Consider the following 22,488-nt stretch of genomic DNA (forward strand, 5'->3'; position numbering starts at 1 on the left):
GGTTAATGGGTTTGGCTGCTAACAAAATAAGTATGTCTCAGCTTTAAGAATCCAGGCGAGGTAGATATAAATTCTAGAAAAACACCAGGTGAGGGTGGCATTAATCCTAATAGAAAACAGCAAAGCTTTATAGAGGTAGCCACTGTTGCCAGTACATGAGTGTATGTGTGTGTGTATACTTTCAAAGATAAAAAGCCAAACCAAACCCGTGCCATACAGTCAATTCCGACTCATAGTGACCTTATAGGACAAAGTAAAACTGCCCCATAGGGCTTCCAAGGCTGTAATCTTTTTCTTTTTATTTTTTATTGGACTTTAGATGAAGGTTTACAGAACAAACTAGTTTCTCATCAAATGTATACACATTGCTGTATGACATTAATTAACAGCCCCATGACATGTCAACATTCTCCCTTCTCAACTCTGAGTTCCCTATTATTTGAACAGCTGTCCTGTTCCCTCCTACCTTCCAGGCCCTGCCCTGGGGCTGATGTGCCCCATTAGTCTTTGTTCAATCTTTGGCTGAAGGGTGAACCTTAGGAGTGGCCTCATTACTGAGCTGAAAGTGTATCTGGGAGCCATATTCTCAGGGTTTCTCCAGTCTCTGTCAGGCCAGAGAATTTGGTCTTTCTTTTTGAGTTAGAATTTTGTTCTACATTTTTCTCCAGGTCTGTCTGAGACCCTTTATTGTGATTCCTGTCAGAGCTGTCAGTGGCGGTAGCTGGGAACCATCTAGTTGTACAGGACTTAGTCTGGTGGAGGCCGTGGTAGATGTGGTCCATTAGTCCTTTGGGCTAATCTTTCCTTTATGTCTTCAGTTTTCTTCATGCTTGCTCCCAAAGGGGTGAGACCAGTGAAGTATCCTAGATGGCTTCTCACAGGCTTTTAAGATCCCAGACACTACTCACCAAAGTAGAATGTAGAATATATTCTTTATAAACTCTGTATGCCAATTGAGCTAGATGTTCCCTGAGACCATGGTCCCCATAGCCCTCAGCCCAGCAATTCAGTCCCTCAGGGAGTTTGGATGTGTCTATGGAGCTACCATGGGCTTGCAAGGCTGTAATCTTTACAGAAGCAGACTGCCACATCTTTCTCCCTCTGAGCGGCTGATGGATTTGAACTGCCAACCTTTTGGTTAGCAGCCAAACACTTAACCACTACACCACCAGAGCTCTTTCAAACGTAGCATATACCAAATAAGTATCTATGTTTTATACAAATGGTATGTTAGATTTTGATATACATCGCAACCTTGCCATTTTAGAAAGGCGCCAGTTTAATTCTCCCCAAAAGGACGTGAGAGAGGGCATTTCCTGACATCCTGATACCGATAACAGGGATTGTCATTTATAATCTCACTATTCCCATGGCAGTTATAGAATCTGATTGCTAGGTATAGTCTGATTAGCAATGAAGTTGAAAGAGAAAAAGTTCCATGTGTCTACATTAGGGGCAGTGAAGGTAGGAACATGGAACTAGGAGGTGACCTTGTATTTCCTAGGTGGGTCTGTAGGAGAGAAAGAGGAGAAAGGAGAGAGAGAGAATAGTGGCAGATGTGCAAGGAGGGGAAAGCAGCCCAAAACTGTGGAAGAAAAAAAGGGCAGCCAGCCTAAGATAGGAAACTGTTCCTGGAATCAAGAAGCTAATGTTGGAAGGGCTATTCTGTGATCTGGGCTCAGGGATCAACCTTCTTAGATTAGACTTTGCCTTGCATCCATGTACCTCCATACCTCAAATTTGCCTCCTGTTCAATGGGGACCACTGTGTTAAGAAGGGAGAAGTAGGAAGGCACGGCCAGAGTCTTGAAAGGACCTTATAGAAGGGCAGGCAGCTGCTTAGGATAACCCACTGGATTCCCCTGCAAGATGGACGTCCCCTGAAGTAATGCTACTGCTACTCTGCGAAGATGACTTAGACCTGTCATCTAAGGGGTTCAGATCACTCTACCGTCGCTTCCAAGCAATGACGTCTTGAACAAGGTAGGCGGGTGATGGTGGCAGCTCAGGCTTAAGCCTGCAGCAGCCTTGAACAAGCCTCCCATGGGATTTTCTCCAGAGAAACCACGGCTGCATACCTGAGATGCTGGCTCCTAATACCCAAGGGTGCCTGGCATTGGCTGGAGCTCAAAGCGTGTAGGTCACAGAAGCACAGGTGGCAGGAGAAGTTGATGCTGATTATGCCTCAGCTGACTTTTGGGGGGACTTACCAGATTCTCATCTCAAGAGGATCCTCAGTCCCTCTTGTGCCACATATCAGAATTTGCCCAGGCTTTCAACTTCTCCCCAAAACAGCCCTCACTGCTGGAAGGCAAAGCAGGCAGTGTGACTGGTAGGAGGAAGGCCCTATTGGCCTAGAGGTCCTGGCAAATCTACTAAAATGTCTCATGTATTTTCACCTCATAGTGACTCCACATGACAGAGTAGAACTGCCCCATTGGGTTTCGTAGGCTGTAATTTTTACAGAAGCAGAATACCACGTATTTCTCCCCTGGAGCCTCTGGGTGTGTTTGAACCGCCAACCTTAGTGAGCCCTTAACTCTTGCACCACCAGGGTAAGTTGGTAAAAAGTGTTATGGAGGAAAGTAATGCAGGAAAAGGAAGGGGGAGTGCTAACTAGGGGGAGGATTGTGATTTTAAATTAGGTGGTCAGAGAGAGCCTCACTGAGAGAGTGACATTTGGGTAAAGGGCTGAATGAACTAAGGGAGCAAGCCCTGTGTGTGTATTGGAAAAGAGATGTCAAGCAGAGCAAACTTTAAGTGCCAAGGTCCTGAGGCAGAAGAATGCCTAGGAATGATAACGAGTGCGATCAGTGTGGCCAGCAGAGCGTGGATAAAGGAGAGAGGAGATGAGGAGCATGGGCATGTGTCTGGTTTGCCCAGGACTCTTCCTGGTTTTCTGCCTCTTGCCTTAGTGTAATTATTAATAGTGCCCCCTCTCACTATCAAAAGCATTGTTCCAGAAAAGCTGTACGAATATACAATCACCAGAAATGTCCATTTCTCCACAACTCTGCCAAAGCCAATTTTTAATACTTTTTAAAATGTTAGCAATACAGTAAGTAAATATGGTTCTTGTTGCTTTAATTTCTAATTATTTGGTTACTTCTAAGGATGAACATCTTACATAGTGTAGACATTTGTATTTGTTCTCTTTTAAACAGCCTGTTCATGTTTTTGCCCATTTTTCTATTGAGATTTTTGGGGGTGGAGAGTTTTAAGGTGTGTGTGTGTATTTGCATTTACTTGTCTTTATATAGTCTACAAGCATTTATTCTCAGTTGGAAATCATTGTTTACTTTTGTCTATTTTTTTTTAATGCAAAATTTTAAATATGTTTAACAGATTTCTCAGTCCTTTTTCACTTTGGTTTTTGGTTTCACGTAGACAAAATTTTAGTACCTCAACAGTATAAAATATTTACTTAAATTACACTTTATTTCTTAATGACCATTATTACTTGACTTTAAATATTTAATTTTTAAATCTTAAGAGAATCCTGGCTCTGCCACTTACTAGCTGTATTGTTTGGCCAAATTATTATCCTTTCTGTACCTTATTTTCTCATCTGTAAAATAGGTATAATAGTAATACCATTGTCAGAGGATTGTTAGGAAGATTAAATGGTTTGATATGTGTACAGCATTTAGAACAGTACTTAGCATCTAGCAAGCACCCAAAACGTGTTGTTGCTGTTAATTCATCTTCCAAATGGCTAACCAGTTTTCCCAACACCATTTATTGAATAATCCTCCCCTTTCCCGTTTTATTTGAAAAGTTCTCTTCATCATAAAATAAATTCTTCCATATGGTAGGGTCTAGAGCAGCCCTGATGGTGAGGTGGTTAAAGTGCTCAGCTGCTAACAAAAATGTTGGCAGTTCAAAACCCACCAGCTGTTCTTCAGAGAAAGATGTCTGCTTCCATACAGATTTAGAGGCTGGAAATCCTATAGGGCAGTTCTACTCATGAGATGGAGTCAACACGAGGGCAGCGGGGTTGCTTTAGGTTTTGCTTGAGTCTGTTTATGTATTCTCTTTTCTCGCTGATGAGTATTTTCTTGAACCAGTACCAAACTGTTTTAATTACTGTAGCTATGTGATATACTTGATATATGATAAGGAAGGTCTGCTCTCCCTTCTCACCTCTTGCATAATTTTCTTTTCTACATTCTTTTTTTATTTATTTATTGTGCTTTAAGTGAAAGTTTACGAATCAAGTCAGTCTCTCATACAAAACATTATACACATCTTGCTATGTACTTCTAGCTGCTCTCCTCCTAATGAGACAGCGCATTTGTCCTCTCCACCCTGTCTTCCCCATGTCCATTCAGCCAGCTTCTGTCCCCCTCTGCCTTCTCATCTCCCCTCCAGACAAGAGTTGCCCACATAGTTTCATGTGTCTACTTGAGCCAAGAATCTCACTCCTCACCAGTATCATTATCTTACAGTACAGTCCAATCCCTGTCTGGAGAGTTGGCTTTAGGGTTGGTTCCAATCTTGAGCTAACAAAGGGTTGGGGTACTATGACCTCCAGGGTCCCTCTAGTCTCAGTCAGACCATTAAGCCTGGTCTTTTTACAAGAATTTGAGATCTGCATCCCATTGTTTTCCTGCTCCATCAGGGATTCTCTGTTGTGTTCCCTGTCAGGGCAGTCATTGGTGGTAGCCAGGCACCACCTCATTCTTCTGGTCTCAGGCTGATGGAGTCTCTGGTTTATATGGCCCTTTCTGTCTCGTGGGCTCAGAGCTAAACTGCCCCATAGGGTTTCCAAGGAGTAGCTGGTGGATTCCCACTGCTGATCTTTTGGTTAGCAGCCAAGCTCTTAACCACTGTGCCATCAGGGCCCGCTTTATTGACTCCTTTTATTTCTCATAGCAGATTAATATGTGTATAGAGTCCCTGCTTTGAAGTTGTTTAGGTATGTATCTAGGACTGGAATTGCTGGGTCACATAGTAATCCCATGTTTAATTTTTGAGCAACCTGAGCATACGTATATGTATTACATATATATGTATTTTTTAAGCGTTTTTTTTAACATTTGATTCTCTTGAGCTTTCCAGGCAAATAATAACATTTCTTATTTCTTTCTAAAATTCATACCTCATTTTTTTTTTTAGCATTTACAGCATAGTGACATTAAACATACTTTTCTAGTTTCACGCTTGGCTCAAACTGCCCTTAGTGTTTCACTGTTAACTCTGATGCTGTTTCTGAGGCCATCTTCTTCTTCCTCAAATCATGCTAAGGAAGACTTTTTTGTATTATACTAAGAGTTTTCTTTGAAGATTAGGACAGTGTGGTGAAATTCCATGAATGCTTTTTTGCAGTCTATCAAGGACCAGTTTTTCTTCCTTGATGTCAAGTGTCATCTATGGTAACGATCAGTTGATGCAGAATCATTTTTGCATTCATAGGGAGAGTTCCGTTGTGTATTATTCTTTTAATACACTGCCAGAATCTATTTTATGTAGGATGTTTGCATTTATGTTGGGTAATAATTTTTTTTTTTTGGTTTCCCAGTGCATATAAAAGTTTTTTTTTATACTATACTGTAGTCTGTTAAGGATGCAAAAGCATTATGTCTAAAAAAAATGTACATACCTTAATGAAAAAATACTCTATTGCTAAAAAACACTAACCATCATCTGAGCCTTCAGCCAGTCATAATCTTTTTGTTGGTGGAGGATCTTGCCTCAGTATTGATGGCTCCTGACTGATCAGGGTGATGTTGCTGAAGGTTGGGATGGCTGTGGGAATTTCTTAAAATAAGACAACAGTGAAGTTTGCCGCATCAATTGACTCTTCCTTTTGTGAAAGATTTCTCTGTAGTATGTGATGCTGTTTGATAGCATTTTATTCAGAGTAGAACTTCCTTCAAAATTGGAGTTAATCCTCTCAAACCCTGCCGCTGCTTTATCAACTAAGTTTATGTAATATTCTAAATCATGTGTTGTCATTTCAACAATGTTCACAGCATCTTCACCAGGAGTAGATTCCATCTCAAGAAACCACTGTCTTTGCTTGTCCATAAGAAACAGCTCCTCATCTGTTAAACTTTTATCGTGAAATTGCAGCAATCAGTCACATCTTCAGGCTCCATTTCTAATTCTAGTTCCCTTGCTATTTCCACTACATTTGCAGTTACTGCCTTCACTGAAGCCTTGAAACTTTCAAAGTCATCCATGAGGGCTGGAATCAGTAATGTCCTTTTTTTTTTTGTGCTTTAAGTGAAGGTTTATAATTCAAGTCCGTTTCTCATACAAAAACTTATACACCACTGTTATGTGGCCCTAGCTGCTCTCCCTATAATGTGACAGCACACTCTTCCTCTCCACCCTGGTTCCCCGTGTCTGTTCAACCAGCTCCTGTCCTCTTCTGCCTTCTCATCTCGCCTCCAGACAGGAGGAGCCCATTTAGTCTCATGTATTTACTTGAGCCAAGAAGCATACTCTTCACCAGTATCATTTTATGTCTTACAGCCCAGTCTAATCTTTGTCTGAAGAGCTGGCTTCGGGAATGGTTTTAGTTTGGGGCTAACAGAGTCTGAGGGCCATGTCTTCTGGGGTCCCTCCAGTCTCAGTCAGACCATCTGGGTAAAATTTTTGTTGTGTGTTGTCAGATTTTCATATCAGAATCAGGACACCTTTGTGTAAAAACTAGTGCTATTGTTGTTGCTATGTTGTGTGCTGGTATGTTGTTTCTATGCCCTGGAAGAGTTTAAACAGCATCAGACAGTTTTATAGGTTGTCAAGAGCATCCCGCTTTGCTCCTGATTCACCATACAGCCTTCAGTAATGCCATCTTTATGTCATAGTTGATTTCATATTTATAAAGACTGGATGTGGAATTTCTTGTTAAAATATTCTTAACCCACTGGACATGTTTTTCCTATATTTCACTTTGACCACCACTGTCCAAAGGTCTGTCTTGGGCTCTATGATGTTAATGAAGAACTTTGGTCCACAAGTCTTTGAGTCCTGGACTCATTGTCACTACAGGCATGATCTTGAGCAAGTTAACCTAATATCTAAGTCATATTCTCATCTGAAAATAGGGACAATGTCAGTATTTGCCTCATAGGGTCATTGTAAGGATTAAATAAAATAACCCCATGCAAAGCACTTAATAGGTGTTCACTGAGGGAAGGGAGACAGGGTTCTCTATGACGCTTGATTTACGGGAAGCACCAAAAATTAAGGAAACAATCAGTTAAATGGTGGGGAGGGGAAGGCTTGGAGGTGGGTATGTGTATAAAACAAAACAACAGTACCAAACAACTTAATTTTTTTTTAATTTTTGTGTTTCCACCACTCAAACACAGTTCTCTAGTGTTGCTGACGATTATTAATGATTCTCTGTAGTTTGCTCAGTTACACCAATGTTGCTAAATTTATTTTTTAAATAATATTTTATTGTGTTTTTGGCAAAAGTTTACACAGCAAATTAGACTCCAATTTAACAATTTTCTACATATTGTTCAGGACATTGATTATATTTTCAGTCTGTTAACATTCTTATTGTTCCCATTCTGGTTGTTCTGTTTCCAATAATCTAGTTTCCCTGCCCCCTTGCCTTCTCATTTTTGCTTTAGAGTAAATGTCGACCATTTGGTCTCATATAGATGATTTTTTAAAGGAGCAGAGTACCCATGGATGATATTCTTTATTTTACAAGCCAATCTGTTATTTAGCTAAAATGTGACCTCAGGGAACAGTTTTCATTCAAAGTTTAGAGAGTATCTCAGGGAGATAGTCTTGGGGAGTCCTCTAGTCTCAGCTGTCCAACAAGTCTGAGCTTTTCAAGAATGTGAGGTCCGTCCCACATTTTTCTCCCATTCTATCAGGATCTATCTATTATGTCCCTGATCAGAATGATCGGTAGTGGTAGCCAGGCACCAAGCTTGGCCCAAAGTAGGTAATCAAGAAGTGTTTATTGCAAGAATTGAGAGGTAAAATCTATGTAAACAATGGCAGTACACCACCTTCCTTATTGGTATATACACTTTCATGCCTCCGGTCCATTGTTGGGGACTTTGAACTGGATGAAAACTTTACCCAGTAATTTGGAAAGTTTATTGCCCTTGGCTTAAATGTGATGGCTTCTTCCTGTCTGTTAGAGAGTCAGAGCTCGCATTGGAACTCTGGGTCCTAGCTATCTTGATGCTGGAACTGTGCACACATCTCATTGGGTTATAGATTCTGCCCCATCCCTAGTCTTTGCTCTTTGAACAGATGTAAAGAGGAGAAACTCTTTGACCACCAAAGCATGGTCTGCCTTAGCTAGAGGCACCTCCCTCTGCCAGTTGCTCCCACTTGGGTGCTTCCTAGTGGCTTCTTCTTGCATTGCCCCACTCAAGAAGTGAAATTCACCATTTGGATTGCCAGAAAGTTGGACAGAATTGAGAGCCTTCCCTGAGAGAGCTCTCAACATAGTGAGATGAAAAGAAAAAACAAGAAAAACATTTTTAAAAATTTATCATTTATACCTCATAGTTGGTAAGTCCCTGTTTTCACCGTGGCTTGGCTCAGAGAAAACATAGAGTAGCAAAATAAAGATAATGCATAGAACCAAAAAACAAACCCATTGCTGTCGAGTCCAAGAAGCCACTGGTGGATTCAAACTGCTGACGATTTGGTTAGCACACATAGGTCTTAGCCACTGCACCACCAGGGCTCCAATGCATATAAAAGGGATCTACTTAATGATTTAAAAAAATTTTTTTTTTTTATATCATTAAGTAACCCTGGTGGTGCAATGTTTAAAGCGCTTGGTTGTTGCCAAAAGATCAACAGCTTGAACCCACTATCTGCTCTGAAGGAAAAAATGTGGCAGTCTGTTCTGAAAAGATTTACAACCTTGGAAACCCCGTGGGGAGTCCTACTCTGTCCTACAGGATCACTATGAGTTGGATTCAACGCGATGACAGTGTTTTTTTTTTGTTTGTTTGTTTATTTATATTATTTAGAGTTAGGGGCAGGGGGGTAAGGAGCAGTGTTGTTCCCGGTGAATGAACATGGTGGAGTTGGGGAAGGTGAGAGTGTGTTCTGGCTGGATCAGCTCATGGATGGCCTGGTAGGTCCCCGCCACAAAGCCAACAAAGCCCAGGATGCTGATTAGGGCGTCCTTGGCAATGGTAAAGGGGCTCATGCCCTCTGAGTAGTAGGTGGTGATCTCCAGGAGGGGTGGGATGACGAAGGCCAGGGCACTGCCGCTCACAGAACCCACCAGGGAGAGGACCAGGTCCAGGTGGGGGATGAGGATGGCTATGGAACCTACAGGAGATGATAGGAAAAAGATTAGATAATCCCATGTTTAGCCAAGCTTTAAAAGTTTGTTTCTAAAATCCTTAAAAAAAAAAATTGTTTCTCATACATTCAAATTGTACATATACAAAGTAAAAGCTGAAAATCATCTAATACTCTGGCTCATACTCCCTAGAGGTTAAAAAAAAAAAATTTGTGTGTGTGTTACTCATTAAAAATTTGGTGTGTCTACTTCCAATCGTTTTCCAAATACGTACATTCTTATAAATATGTACCTATACAGATTGCATTAAAAAACATACATATAGAGAATTAGAACGTATTCTTATAATACTTGCTGTTTTCCCTTACTTTCTTACCATGTCGACGTAGAAATCTATTACTACCTTTCCAAACAGCTCCATAGTATTCCTTAGTAGGGCTAGATCATGATTTAGTAACTCCATCTCCCTTTGATAGGCATTGAGGTTGTTATAATTCTTGATTACAAACAGTAAGCATCCTTGTACATTACTAATAAACACATGAGGGGCTGTAGCCACAGACCAATTCCTACAGGTGGAATTGCTGAGTGAGTGAGTATGTACACTCTTAAAGTTGATATAAAATTAACAAAATGGGATTTTTTTTCTTTTTTACAAAGAAGGAAGCAGATTCAGACTATCGTTTTTAAAAGATCAGGGATCCTTTTCTTTTTATTCATTGATATGGTCCCTGCAATAAACAGGAGAAACAGTAGTCATTCAATAAACATTTGTTGAACAAATTTACTACAAGTATTGGAATATTGTTGTGGTTTCTAGGTTAGCTAGATATTTTCTACAAAATGAGGTAGGGCAGTTCGGAAGGAAAATATTTATGGAGCAATGTGTTCCCCCATCCCCCACAAGGGGGCAGTATATTCTGTAATTAAAACCTGCATTCATTCAACATTATTTATTAAGTGCTTACTTAATAAAGAACACTTAATAACAGTGCTGGGAACTCTTCTTTTTTTTTTTTTTGTATTTCCTGTTCATATTTTTTAAAAATTTTATTTATTTTGTTGTTGTTGAAAATATATGCTGTAAAACATACACCAACAGTTTCTACATGTACAACTCAGTGACATTGATTACATTGTTTGAGTTGTACAACCATTTTCATCCTCCTTTTCTGAATTGTTCCTCCCCCATTAACGTAAACTCACTGCCCTCTAAGGTTGCTACCTAATCTTTCTTGAGTTGCTGTTGTCAATTTGATGTCAAATAGATAGTTCTTAAAAGAGCATAATGCTCAAGGCAGATAATCTTTACTAGTTAAGCTAAACTACTGTTTGGTTTTAAGAAGACTTCAGGGATATTTTTGGTTTAAGGTTTAAAGATTATCTCAGGAAATAGTTTCAGGAGTTCATCCAGCCTCCATGGCTCCAGAAAGTCTGGAGTCCTTTGAGAATTTGAAATTCTGTTCTACAGTTCTCCCTTTTTGATCTAGATTCTTCTACAGAATCTTTGATCAAAAAATTCAGTAAAGGTGGCTGGGTACCACCCAGTTCTTCTGGTCTCATGACAAAGGAGGCAGCTGTTCATGGAGATAATTAGCCACACATTCCATTTCCTCCTCCATTCCTGACTCTACTTCTTCCTCTTGCTCCAGGTGAATACAGACCAATTGTGCCTTGGATGGTCACTTGAAAGCTTTTAAGACTCCAGGCACTGCACAACACAGTGGAAGGGTACAGCAGAAGCACTAAACACTAAGCACTTAACTGGGATGTCCCATGACCCTAAACCTCCAGACCAAGGAATCGAATCATTTTATGAGGTGTTTGGTTATACATAAACAGCCCCAGCTGCTACTTTTTTGTCATGGTTGTAAATACGTCTATCACATAACTTCTGCCAATTCAACTTTTTACAGGTGTACAACTTATTGACAGTACTTACAATAATTGGCTACACTTAATCTATCCAATCTTTTCATCACTGTAAACGGAAACTCTGTACTCCATAACCAATAACCCTCTCTTTCCCCTCCCTTCCACCTCTGGTACCACTAATAAACTTTGGTCTCTATACATTTGCCTTTTCTTGTCTTTTTATATAAGTGAGCTCATACAATATTTGTCCTTTGATGATCGATTTATTTCACTCAGCATAATGTCTTCAAACTCCATCCATGCAGCACGTGCCAAGACTTCATTGCTCCTACTTGGTGAATAGTATTCCATTGTATGTACGTACTACATTTGTTTATCCATTCATCTGTTGATGGGCATTTAGTTTGTTTCCACCTTTTGGATATTGTGAATAGTGCTGCAATGAACATTGGTGTACAAGTTTCTATCTGAGCCTCTGCTTTTAAATCTTTTGGGTATATACCTAGGAATGGAATTGCTGGGTCTTTATATGGTAGTTCCGTTTTTAGTTTTCTGAGGATTCACCACGCTGTTTGCCACAACGGCTGTACCATTTTGCATTCCCACCAGCAATAAGAGTTCCCGTTTCCTCCATTCTTGTCAACATTTGTTATTTTGGTTTTTTTCTTAATTTTATTGTGTTTTAGGTGGAAGTTTACAGTGCAAATTGTTTCTTACTCAAAAATGTGTACACAAATTGTTTTGTGACATTGGTGGCAATCCCTACAATGTGTCAGCACTCTCCCCCTTTCCATTTACATCCCGAGTTCCCCATGTCCATTCATCCAGGTTTCCTGTCCCTTCCTGCATTCTCATCTTTGTTTTTGGGCAGACATTACCCATTTGGTCTCATATTCTTGATAGAATTAAGAAGCACGTTCTCCTCACTTGTGTTATTGTTTGTTTTACAGGACTGTCTAATCTTTGGTTGAAAGGTGGACTTCAGGAGTGGCTTCAACTCTGAGTGAGAAGGGCATCCAGGGTCCATAATCTCAGGGGTTTCTCCAGTCTCTGTCAGACCAGTAAGTCTGGTCTTTTTTTGTGAATTTGAGTTTTGTTGTACATTTTTCTCTCACTCTGTCAGGGACCCTCTATTGTGATCCCTGTCAGAGCGGTTGGTGGTGGTAGCTGGGTACCATGTAGTTCTGGGCTCAGGCTGGTGGAGGATGTGGTTCATGTGGTCCCTTAGTCCTTTGGACTAATATTTTCTTTGTGTTTTTGGTTTTCTTCATTTGCCTTTGCTCTGAATGTGATGGGACCAATGGATGTATCTTAGAGGCCTTCTTTTAAGCTTTTAAGACCTCAGACACTACTCACCAGAGTAGGATGTAGAACATTTTCTTTATGAACTATGTTATGCCAATTGACCTAGATGTCCCTCAAGACCATGGTCCCCAGCCCTTGGTCCCAGTAACTCAGTCCTTCAAGGTGTTTTGATGTATCTAGGAAGCTTCTATGGCTTTGCCTTGATCAAGTTGTGTTGTCTTTCCCTTCACCAAAGTTAACACTTCTTTACTATCTAGACAGAGCCCTGATGGCTCAATGAGGTTAAGAGCTCAGCTGTTAACCAAAAGGTCGGCAGTTCAAATCCACCAGCTGCTCCTTGGCAACCCTATGGAGCAGTTCTGCTCTATCCTATAGGGTTGCTATGAGTTGGAATTGACTCCATGGCAATGTGTTTGGTTTTGGGGGCTTTTTTTTTTTGGTTACTATCTAGTTAGTGGAAACCCTGGTGGCATAGTGGTTAAGAACTATGGCTGCTAACCAAAAGGTCAGGAGTTCAAATCCACCAGGTGCTCTTTGGAAGGTCAATGGGGAAGTTCTACTCTGTCCTGTAGGGTCACTATGAGTTAGAATTGACTCAACAGCAATGGATTTTTGGTTTATCTAGTTAGTGATTTCTCCTCTCTACTACTCCCCTCCTTTGTAACCATCAAAGATCATTTTGTTCTGCGTGTAAACTTTTCTTTGAGTTTTTATAGTAGTGATATCGTACAATATTTATTCTTTTGTGATTGACTTATTTCACTCAGCATAATGTCCTCCAGATTCATCCATTTTGTAAGACGTATCATGGATTCATCAATGTTCTTCACTGTTGCATAATATTCCATTATGTGTATGTACCATAATTTGCTTATCCATGCATCTGTTGTTGGGCACTTAGGTTGTTTCCATCTTTTTGCTATTGTAAATAATGCTGCAGTGAACACGGGTGTGCATATTCGTGTGATGGCTCTTATTTCTCTAGGATATATTCCTAGGAGTGGGATTACTGGATCGTATGATATTTTTATTTCTAGCTTTTTAAGGAAGCTCCATATCGTTTTCCAAAATGGTTGTACCATTTTACATTCCCACCAGCAGTGCATAAGAGTTCCAATCTCCCTGCAACCTCTCCAACATTTGTTATTTTCTGTTTTTTTTGTTTAGTGCCAGTATTGTAAGGTGAGATGGTCTCTCATTGTAGTTTCAATTTGCATTTCCCTAATGGCTAATGATGGCAAGCATTTTCTCATGTGTCTTTCAGCTGCCTGCATGTCTTTTTTTTGTGAAGTGTCTGTCCATATCTGTTGCCCATTTTTAAATTAGATTATTTGTCTTTTTGTTAGTGAGGTGTTGAAGTATTCTACAGATTTTAGAGATTAGACCCTTGTAGGATATGTCGTAGCAAAAATTTTTTTCTCAGTCTTTATGGTCTCTTTTCACTCTTTTGGTGAAGTCTTTTGATAAGCATAAGTGTTTAATTTTTAGGAGCTCCCAGTTATCTAGTTTATCTTCTGGTGTTTGTGCATAGTTGGTTATGGTTTGTATTTATGCAATGTGTTAAGGCCCCTAGAGTTGTTCCTATTTTTTCTTCCATGATCTTTATTGTTTAAGGTTTTATATTTAGGTCTTTGATCCATTTTGAGTTAGTTTTTGTGTATGGTGAGAGGTACAGGTCCTGTTTCATTTTTTTTTTTTTTTTTAACAGATGAACATCCACTTTTGCCAGCACCATTTGTTGAAAAATGTCTTTTCCCCATTTAATGGACTTGATCCTTTGTCAAAGATCAGCTGACCATAGATGGATGGATTTAGGTCTGGGTTCTCAATTCGGTTTCATTGGTCTATGTGTCTGTCATTGTAGCAGTAACACGCTGTTTTGACTACTGTTGCTGTATAGTAGGTTCTGAGATCAGGTAGTGTGAGACCTCCTACTTTGCTCTTCTTCAAAAATGCTTTGCTTATCTAGGGACTTCTTCCTTTCTATATAAAGCTGGTGATTAGTTTTCCATGTCGTTGAGGAATGCTGCTGGTATGTGGATCAGGAATGTGTTATACCTGTACATCGTTTTGGGTAGAATTGACATTTTCACAATGTTGAGTCTTCCTATCCATGAGCATGATGTTTTTCTATTTACACAGGTCTCTTTTGGTTTCTTTTCTTTCTTTCAGTTTCTTGCAGTAGTGTTATAGGTCTTTTACATTCCTGGTTAGGTTTATTCCTAAGTATTTTATCTTTTTCAGAGATATTACAAGTGGTATTGTTTTCCTGATTTCCTTTTCAAAGCTCTCTTTGTTGGTGTATGGGAATCCAACTGATTTTTATATGTTGATCTTGTACCCTGGTATTCTGCCGAATCTGTCAGTCCCAGTGGTTTTCTTGTGGAATTTCATTATGGTTTCGATTTGCATCTCTCTGATGGCTAATGAGTGCTAGGAACTCTTTCAGGTATTTAACCAAAAAAACCCAGTGCCGTCGAGTCGATTCCGACTCACAGCGACCCTATAGGACAGAGTAGATCTGTCCCATAGAGTTTCCAAGGAGCGCCTGGCAGATTCCAACTGCCAACCCTTTGGTTGGCAGCTGTTGTACTTAACCACTATGCCAGCGGGGTTAAAAAAAAAAAAAATTAAGGTGTTTAGGATACATCAATGTACAAAACAGACAGACAGAAAAAAAAAAAAACCTGCCTTTGTAGAGCTAAAATTTTAATGAATAATTAACATGAATACAAGAACCTCTTACCTGTGAACAACTAGTATATGAAATTATTTATAGTACAAAGGGGTCATCAAGGAGAAAACAAAACTAAGATAAAAAAAAGAAGTTAAAATTATGTACTTTTAGAAGTTAAAATGATGTATTTTTACTGGCCTGGCTGTTAGATTTTTCATTTCAGTGGAGGGTTCTCCTGGTCACCAGGAAATCCCAGAAGCCTCCACCAGGCCTCATTTTGAGGAGGAGTGTGGTATAGAGAAAATAAGTTCTGGAAGTCAGGATTCTGACTTCCTGGCCCAGGACAAGTCTCAACCCTGTCTCTCATTGTTTTCTCCCCTAAAAAATGGTGATAAACGATATCTTTTTAGGGATGATGAATCATATCATATATGATGTTGACGTATTAAACTAGTTAACTGATGTAAAGCACTCATAAAAGTTATCTTTCTTATTACTTCAATTTATTTACTCATATATACTGAGACAACACATGGTATTATATATTAAGGAATTGTTATCTTCATTCTTTTGGGAATATTTCTTGATCTCTCTGGAACTTCCCAAGGCACTCTGGGAACTAACCACTCCAAAGGAGTCAATGTCTAGTGAATGCTATGGGCTGGTCTACTACAGCAAGAATCAAGAATTTCTCTGAGGGAGAGTCATAGAATCACAGTTAAAAAGAACCTTAGGACCTACACCTTATGGGATCTGTTTTCTTGGTTTTGAGGTTTAGGGTCATGGTTTTAAGGGACGTCACAATCAATTGGCCTAATATTGTTTCTCAGTTCTTCTGTTCTACCTCCTAGTTCATTGCGTAGTGACTGGGGTCCTGTGGCCATTCAAGGTACAATAATTGTCCTCCTTTCACCTGAAGCAACAGAGGAAGGAGAGTCTGGAATCGGAGGAGGAAATTGAATATGTGTTTGGTTGCCTCCATGAATAATGGCCTCCTTTGCCGTGAGACCAGAAGAACTGAAGGGTGCCCAGCCACCATTACTGAAAGTTTTGATCAAAGATTCTATAGAAGAATTCTGATCAAAAGAGGGAAACTGCAGAATAGAATTTCAAATTCTCAATGGACTCCAGACTTTCTGGAGCCACTGAGGCTGGGTGAACTCCTGAAACTATTGCCCTGAGATAATCTTTAAACTTTAAACCAAAACTATCCCATGAACTCCTCTTTGAACCAAAAAATTGCTTATCTTAATTAGTAAAGTACATCTGCTTTGAACGTTGTGCTCTTTTAAAGACTTAACTGTGTGAGATCAAGTTGACATTGGCAACATGAAAGGTCGGACGGGAAGCTTAGGGGGGCAGTGAATTTAGTATAATGGTGGTGGAATAATTTGGAAAAGGATAGTAAGAATGGTAGTACAACTTAAAGAATGTAATCAATGCTACTAAATTGTATATGCAAAAATGGTGTGTCTTTGGCTGTGTATTCTTTCACCAATATAAAAAAATAAGAGCCTTAGGGACAGCTGGGCCACTGTTTACTCAGTGAAGGAATTTTATAATCTCCTTTGGCCTCTGCTAAGATATCCGTAGACAGACGTGCTTCCATCCATGGGGCCCAGAGCCTGGAGGGTTGTGAGCGGGGTGAGAGGAGCCAACTGAGGCCAAAGCTGGGCACAGAGAGCAAGGAGCTCCAGCTGATTGCTGCCATTGGGGAAGGAGGCCCCAGGGTTGCCAAATTCTTTTATTTTTCTTTTCCCAAGAAACGTTTAAAATCTGAATTTGTTTGTGAGATTGCTGTATTTTTAAAGTTAGCCCAAATTTATAAAATATTATGAGGGTCAAGCATAACACATCTGTTGCCAGATCAGACTCACTGACCACCTAGTTTTGACCTCTTTTCTGGAGGTGAAGGGTGCTGGCTCTGGAGTTAGATGGCTTGAGTTCAGATCCCACGTCCAGCATTTCCTGACCACTTAATTGTTCCCTGCCTCAGTTTCCTCATTTGTAAAGTTGTTGTTAGCTGCCATCAAATCAGCTGCAGACTCATGATGACCCTATGCGCAATGGGATAAAACTCTGCCTGGTCCTGGCCATCCCCAGGACCCCTTGCGGATTGGGCTGCTGTCATCATAGGGTTTTCATTGGCTGATTTTTGGAAGTAGATAGCCAGGCCTTCCTGCCTAGCCCATCTTAGTTTGGGAGCTCTGCTGAAACCTGTTCAGCATCACGGCAACACACAAGCCCCCATCGACAGACGGGTGGTGGCTGTGCATGAGATGCACTGGCTGGAAGTTGAACTTGGGTCTCCCACATGGAAGGCAACAATTCCACCACTGAATCACCGATGCCTCATATTTGTAAAGTAGGGTTTATAATAGTCCTATGTCACAACAGTTCCTGTGAGGACTGCATAAAATACTATAAATATGGGATAGAAAGAGCTTAGCACAGTGCCTGGCATACAGTAGGTGTTCAATAAATGCTAGTTTTTATCACTATGATTCTATCAACTGTGCCAATTCCTCAGGCTGGGCACTGATAAATCTGTCTAATCTAAGAATGGGCTTGTCCCTGAGGTTTCTATGCGTTAATTCCTTTGAAGGCTTAATGCAGTGCCTGAAATGTAGTAAGTTCTGGTTAAATGCTGGTTTTCATGACTATCCACTATCATCTGCCTGATTCCTGATGGCTCCCATGGAAAGAGCAACCAAAACATTGTGCTCTGCCATCTACTCACATGTCAGGCAGACCATGGCGAGGCGGACGGATAAGTCCAGAACCTGTGCCCAGCGCTTTGATACCCGGGAGAGGATGAAGGGGATGATGATTTCTGCAGGGATGTAGAACTGCAGGGGGTAGGTGCACAGGATGCCAATGATATAGAGGAACTTGACCAACTGGTACAACCTGCAGGACAAAGCAGAGCGATGCTTCCTAAGGCCACTGTGCTCTGGTGCTGGGCCTCTTTGGGATACAGACTTCTGACCTTGGGACAATCCCTTGTGCCTCTGTTTTTCTATCTGAAAATAGTGGTAAGTGACCTTCTAAGAGTCAAGAGGGAGTCACACCAGAGCATGAAGTGAAAATAGAGTGAAGCATTGTAGATTCAAATGGAAACAGTTGAAAGGGTCATCTTTAAATAAAATAAAAAGAATCTAGAGCATGAATATCCATAAAAGCCAAAACCACAAAGAACAAACCCATTGCTATCCAGTTATTTCTGGATCACGGTGACTCCCATATGTACCCATAGGTCCCTGGGTGGTATAAACGATTTGTATTTGGCCACTCACTGCACTACTAACCTAAAGGCTGGGAGCGAGAACCTGCCAGCTGTTCCACAGAAGAAAGGCCTGATGGTCTGCTTCCCTAAAGATTACCCAGAAAAACCCAGTGCCGTTGAGTCGATTCCAACTCATAGCGACCCTATAGGACAGAGTAGAACTGCCCCTAAAGATTACAGCCAGAAAACCCTGGGAAGCAGTTCCACTCTGTAACACTTGGGGTCGCCATGAATGAATATGTGTTGCACCTTCAAAAACCACTATCATTTGATGTTCCATTTCCGACTTTAGGAAAGAGAGGCTCAGGGTTGGCACCTTGCCCAGGGAGACACAGGTGATGAGTGACTAAGGCCAAAATCATGGGTCTATGTCGGTGCTTAAGAATTATTTGGATCCCCAAAGCTTTTAGCACATAACAAGCCCTCAACAAATGCTTTCAGCTGGCTGAGGGAACCAAAGAATCCCAAATCCTTTGGGAGAAGAGGCCATCTCTAAATGGGGTTTATGGGGAGATGGGGATAAAAGGAGAGACAGGGTTGCTTGCAGGCCTCAAGCTAGGGGCAGTGAGAGTGTGAGGTCTGGGGGGGTTGCTGAGTTTTACCAAAGCCCTTTTTGACCTATCGAGATAAGAGCTGTCTCCTTTAGTTCATTAATGAGGCGAACACATCTCTTACATTTAATAAAGCTCTGCGTGTGTGTGTGTGTGCGTGTGTGTGTGTGTGTTGGGGGGTATTAGGCCGTTCCTTAAAAAGGGCAAATGGCACATTCCTGGAATGCCCTCTTTACTCCATTTCCATTTGTCCAAACCTCACCCATTGTTGGAAACTCCCGTCTTTTGAGCACGTACCACCACCTACTGGATGCTTTTAGAAGCTGCCGACTTAATCCTTGTGGCAACTCTGCTTTATAGATGAGGAAAGTGAGGCTCAGAGAAGTGAAGTAAATCAGGACCATAAGCTAGTCGGTGGTGCAAGCGGGATGTGGACCCGGAAGGTCCAAAGCCTGATGCCTCTAACCTCTTTCATATATAACTGCCAGTTGTCATTGAGCTGGCTCTGACTCATAGCGACCCCATGTGTGTCAGAGTAGAAATGTGTGTCACAGGGTTTTCAATGGCTGTTGATTTTTTGGAAGTAGATCACCAGGCCTTTCTTCCAAGGCATCTTTAGAGGGAACCATCAACCTTTCAGTTAGCAGCTGAGTGCATTAACAATTTGCGCTTCCCAAGGATCCCCTCTTCATATATAATCTTTCCTTATTGTCCCATTGGATGGGCTTTCGTTCCTCAGAAATCCCCAAAGCCTGTTTACTGTTTTTCTGCTCTATAGTTTGTGTACATATGCTGAGTCTCTGAGTGGTGCAAACAGTCAACACGCTCAGTTGCTAACTGGAAGGTTGGCAGTTCAAGTCCATCTAAAGGTACCTCAGAAGAAAGGCCTGGAGATTTACTTCCAAAAAAATCAACCGTTGAAAACTCTATGGAGCACAGTTCTACTCTGACACCCATGGAGTCACCATAATTTGGAGTTGACTCTGCAGCAGATGGTTGGGTGTTTGTACATGCGTTAGCTTCCCCTCCTCCACTGGGTCACAAGCTGGCGAAGGTGGCGAAGTTCCAAAAAATAGCGTACTCACATCAGCCTCCTTCCACACCCTGTGTGTCTAGAACGGCATCTGCATATAATTGGTATGCAGTAAATGCTTGATGGATGCCATATTTTAACTTGGGAAAAGAGCTCCAAGTGACTGTCCCCATAAAAAAACAGAGGCATCTTGTAAATAATGACATGCCCCAGGGTTGGAGAGAAGGCTCCACAGTGCGATAGAGCTCACACGTCTATTTAAATATGGGGCTGTTGGAGTCTGTGTCAGCTACTTGTTGCAGGAACTGGGCACCTCTGAGCATAAAACTCTTACAGATTCCAATGGTCTTCCTAGACTGTTTTTGTTTTCCTTATTTTCACCCTAGCTATTCCAACTAGGGGGATGTGCACCACAGCCTGTGGCAAGCAAGACCTGGTAACGCAGCCTTATTACATTGTAGTTGGAAGTGTTGCCTCTCGCCCTTGCCCAGTGCCCTTCCCTTCTCTCCTTTGGTGACCAAGGACTCTTTTTTTTCCTCTCTTCTCAGATCATGTCCTTCTCAACAATAACATATCAAGGCCTAACTCAACCAACGATGCTGTCATCAGAGGATGATCCCAGGGCCCAGAATTCCAGTGATAACTGCTTCTCTCTATGGAAGCTCTCTAGACCTCAGTCTTTCATTGTAGAAGGGGAGAGGAAGTGATCTACACGTCCTCACTGAGCCCAGCATCCCCCCACCTGAGAGCCCAAGTAGGTACCAGCAGTTGGGCAGGTTGAGGGTTATGCTGGCCTTGATGTCATCTCCAAACTGTAGGTACCCCAGAGTCCCGATGATGATGTACAGGGCAGTGATGATGAACATTCCCAAAGACACGATGGCTGGGAAGCGGTGGGTATCCTTCATATTGTTCTCCAGAGGCAGAACCTACAGAAACATCACCGCATAGGAAGAGAGGAGAAGGAGAAACCTGAATATAAGGCAGGTATGGAGTCCTGTGAGTCAGAATTGACTCGATGGTACTAGGTTTGGTTTGTTTTTTTGTGGAGTCCCAAGATAAGCCCTCTGTCCTACAGGGTTGCTATGGGTTGGAATCGACTCGACGGCCCTGGGTTTTTTAAGATGAGCCCTGGATGGTTCAGAGTGGAAAGGGCCCTGAGATTATCTAGACCAAGGATCTCACACTCCTGGGTAGCTAGATCTGGCCAGCAGATGCATTTTGTTTGACTAGCAAATTCTTTAAAAAATATGAATACATTTAGGCAAAACATTCTCGCATTTACCAGTCTCTGCCCTTTCCCACCCTCGACACTGACTTTTTACCCACATTACTTCCAAAAGGCATTTGAGTTTGAGAGTTGTAATTTTAGCTTGCTCATCTCTCTACTCTGTAGAGATGAGACCCAGAAAAGGAAGGGCTTGGCTGAGGTTACACAGTGGGCTGATAACAGAGCTTTCTGGTTCCCCCAGCAGTGCGTTTTATCATGTCCTTACTCTTGTTCTCAGAATCTGTCTTTTACCCAAATAGAATCCAGCTGAGGCCAGCCTACCTCTTGGGCCTACTGGGCATCATAGGAACCAACCCTCCAGCCTCTCATCCCATATATTTCCTTCTCAGACTCCTTCTGACGGAGAGACCACCCCTACCTTCTCCTTGATCAGCCTTATTCTTGATCAGGCTCTCTGCTAAGCACACAGTATATGCATAGTCTGATTTAACTGTTCTTTGCCTTAGTTTCCTTATGTGAAAATGGGCACAAAAGTAAAACTTACCTCTGCAGAATTTTTTATGGGAGAATTCCATGAGCACATGGCACCATAATGGCACACGGTAAGGGCCTAGCAAATTTCAGCTGTTATTTTTTAAGAAAGTGAAATCCACAACTCTAAGAATGATACTATACTATTTTATAGATGAGGAACATGAGACCCTGAAGATGATGCAACTCGCCCCACGTTAAACAACTTGAAGCCACAAAAATGTGTGGGCAGGAGTTCAAGCACTTTAGAGTCTCTAGGGTGCTTGCCACCAACAGTAAGATGCTTGTGTAAGGATAAGGTGTGACATGAGACATGGGACAGAGCATTAGGCTGCCCATCAGCCACAAAAAAAAAAAAACAAACTCTCATGCAATGGAGGTACACTGTAAAACAAAACACTGACGAATCCCTGTGGAAGATTCCCTGCTAGGAATTTTATTTGACTCTGGAAAATCACAGTTTCAATATAAGGGAATAGGATTCTTGACATCTAAGAGAAGTGAGCCTGGAGCTCCCTGCTGTGGGGACGCTGGTTTGGGGTTCATGTTTGAAAATGCTATAAACTGAATACGCTAGAAGAAATTTGGAATTTTTGTTGTCACTTTGGGAAAATGAGTTCCCATTTGCTTTTTTTCTTCCACTTTTGGGAAAATGAGTTCCCATTTGTGTTGTCTTTTCTGTCCTCTTTGGGAGCTTCTGTTTGGTGTTCAGCTCTCGTCAGAGGGTCTGAGATTCCTCCATCTGAGACTCTG

At 41.3% G+C, this 22,488-nt stretch overlaps 1 protein-coding gene and 1 pseudogene across 3 annotated transcripts in view; both read right to left on the minus strand.

The window, feature by feature from the left end:
* Positions 1 to 6,184, minus strand: part of LOC126067215 (proton-coupled amino acid transporter 3-like) — a 44,921-nt pseudogene extending 38,737 nt beyond the window's left edge.
* A 2,764-nt stretch (positions 6,185 to 8,948) lies between these two features.
* SLC36A2 (solute carrier family 36 member 2) overlaps positions 8,949 to 22,488 on the minus strand; it is a 72,719-nt gene continuing 59,179 nt past the window's right edge. Inside the window, exons 8-10 of one of the 3 annotated variants that reach the window (XM_049874149.1) lie at positions 20,736 to 20,902; positions 17,844 to 18,013; positions 8,949 to 9,272 (exon numbers count right to left, since the gene is read on the minus strand). In XM_049874149.1, the coding sequence (XP_049730106.1) occupies positions 8,968 to 9,272; positions 17,844 to 18,013; positions 20,736 to 20,902 (642 nt within the window). In that variant the 3' untranslated portion in view covers positions 8,949 to 8,967. Of the gene's footprint in view, positions 9,273 to 17,843; positions 18,014 to 20,715; positions 20,903 to 22,488 lie in introns of all 3 variants that reach the window. The other 2 variants (XM_049874151.1, XM_049874150.1) reach the window with 2 other exon arrangements.

Source organism: Elephas maximus, chromosome 2, assembly GCF_024166365.1.
Source record: "Elephas maximus indicus isolate mEleMax1 chromosome 2, mEleMax1 primary haplotype, whole genome shotgun sequence".
In the NCBI taxonomy this organism is placed as follows: Eukaryota; Metazoa; Chordata; class Mammalia; order Proboscidea; family Elephantidae; genus Elephas; species Elephas maximus.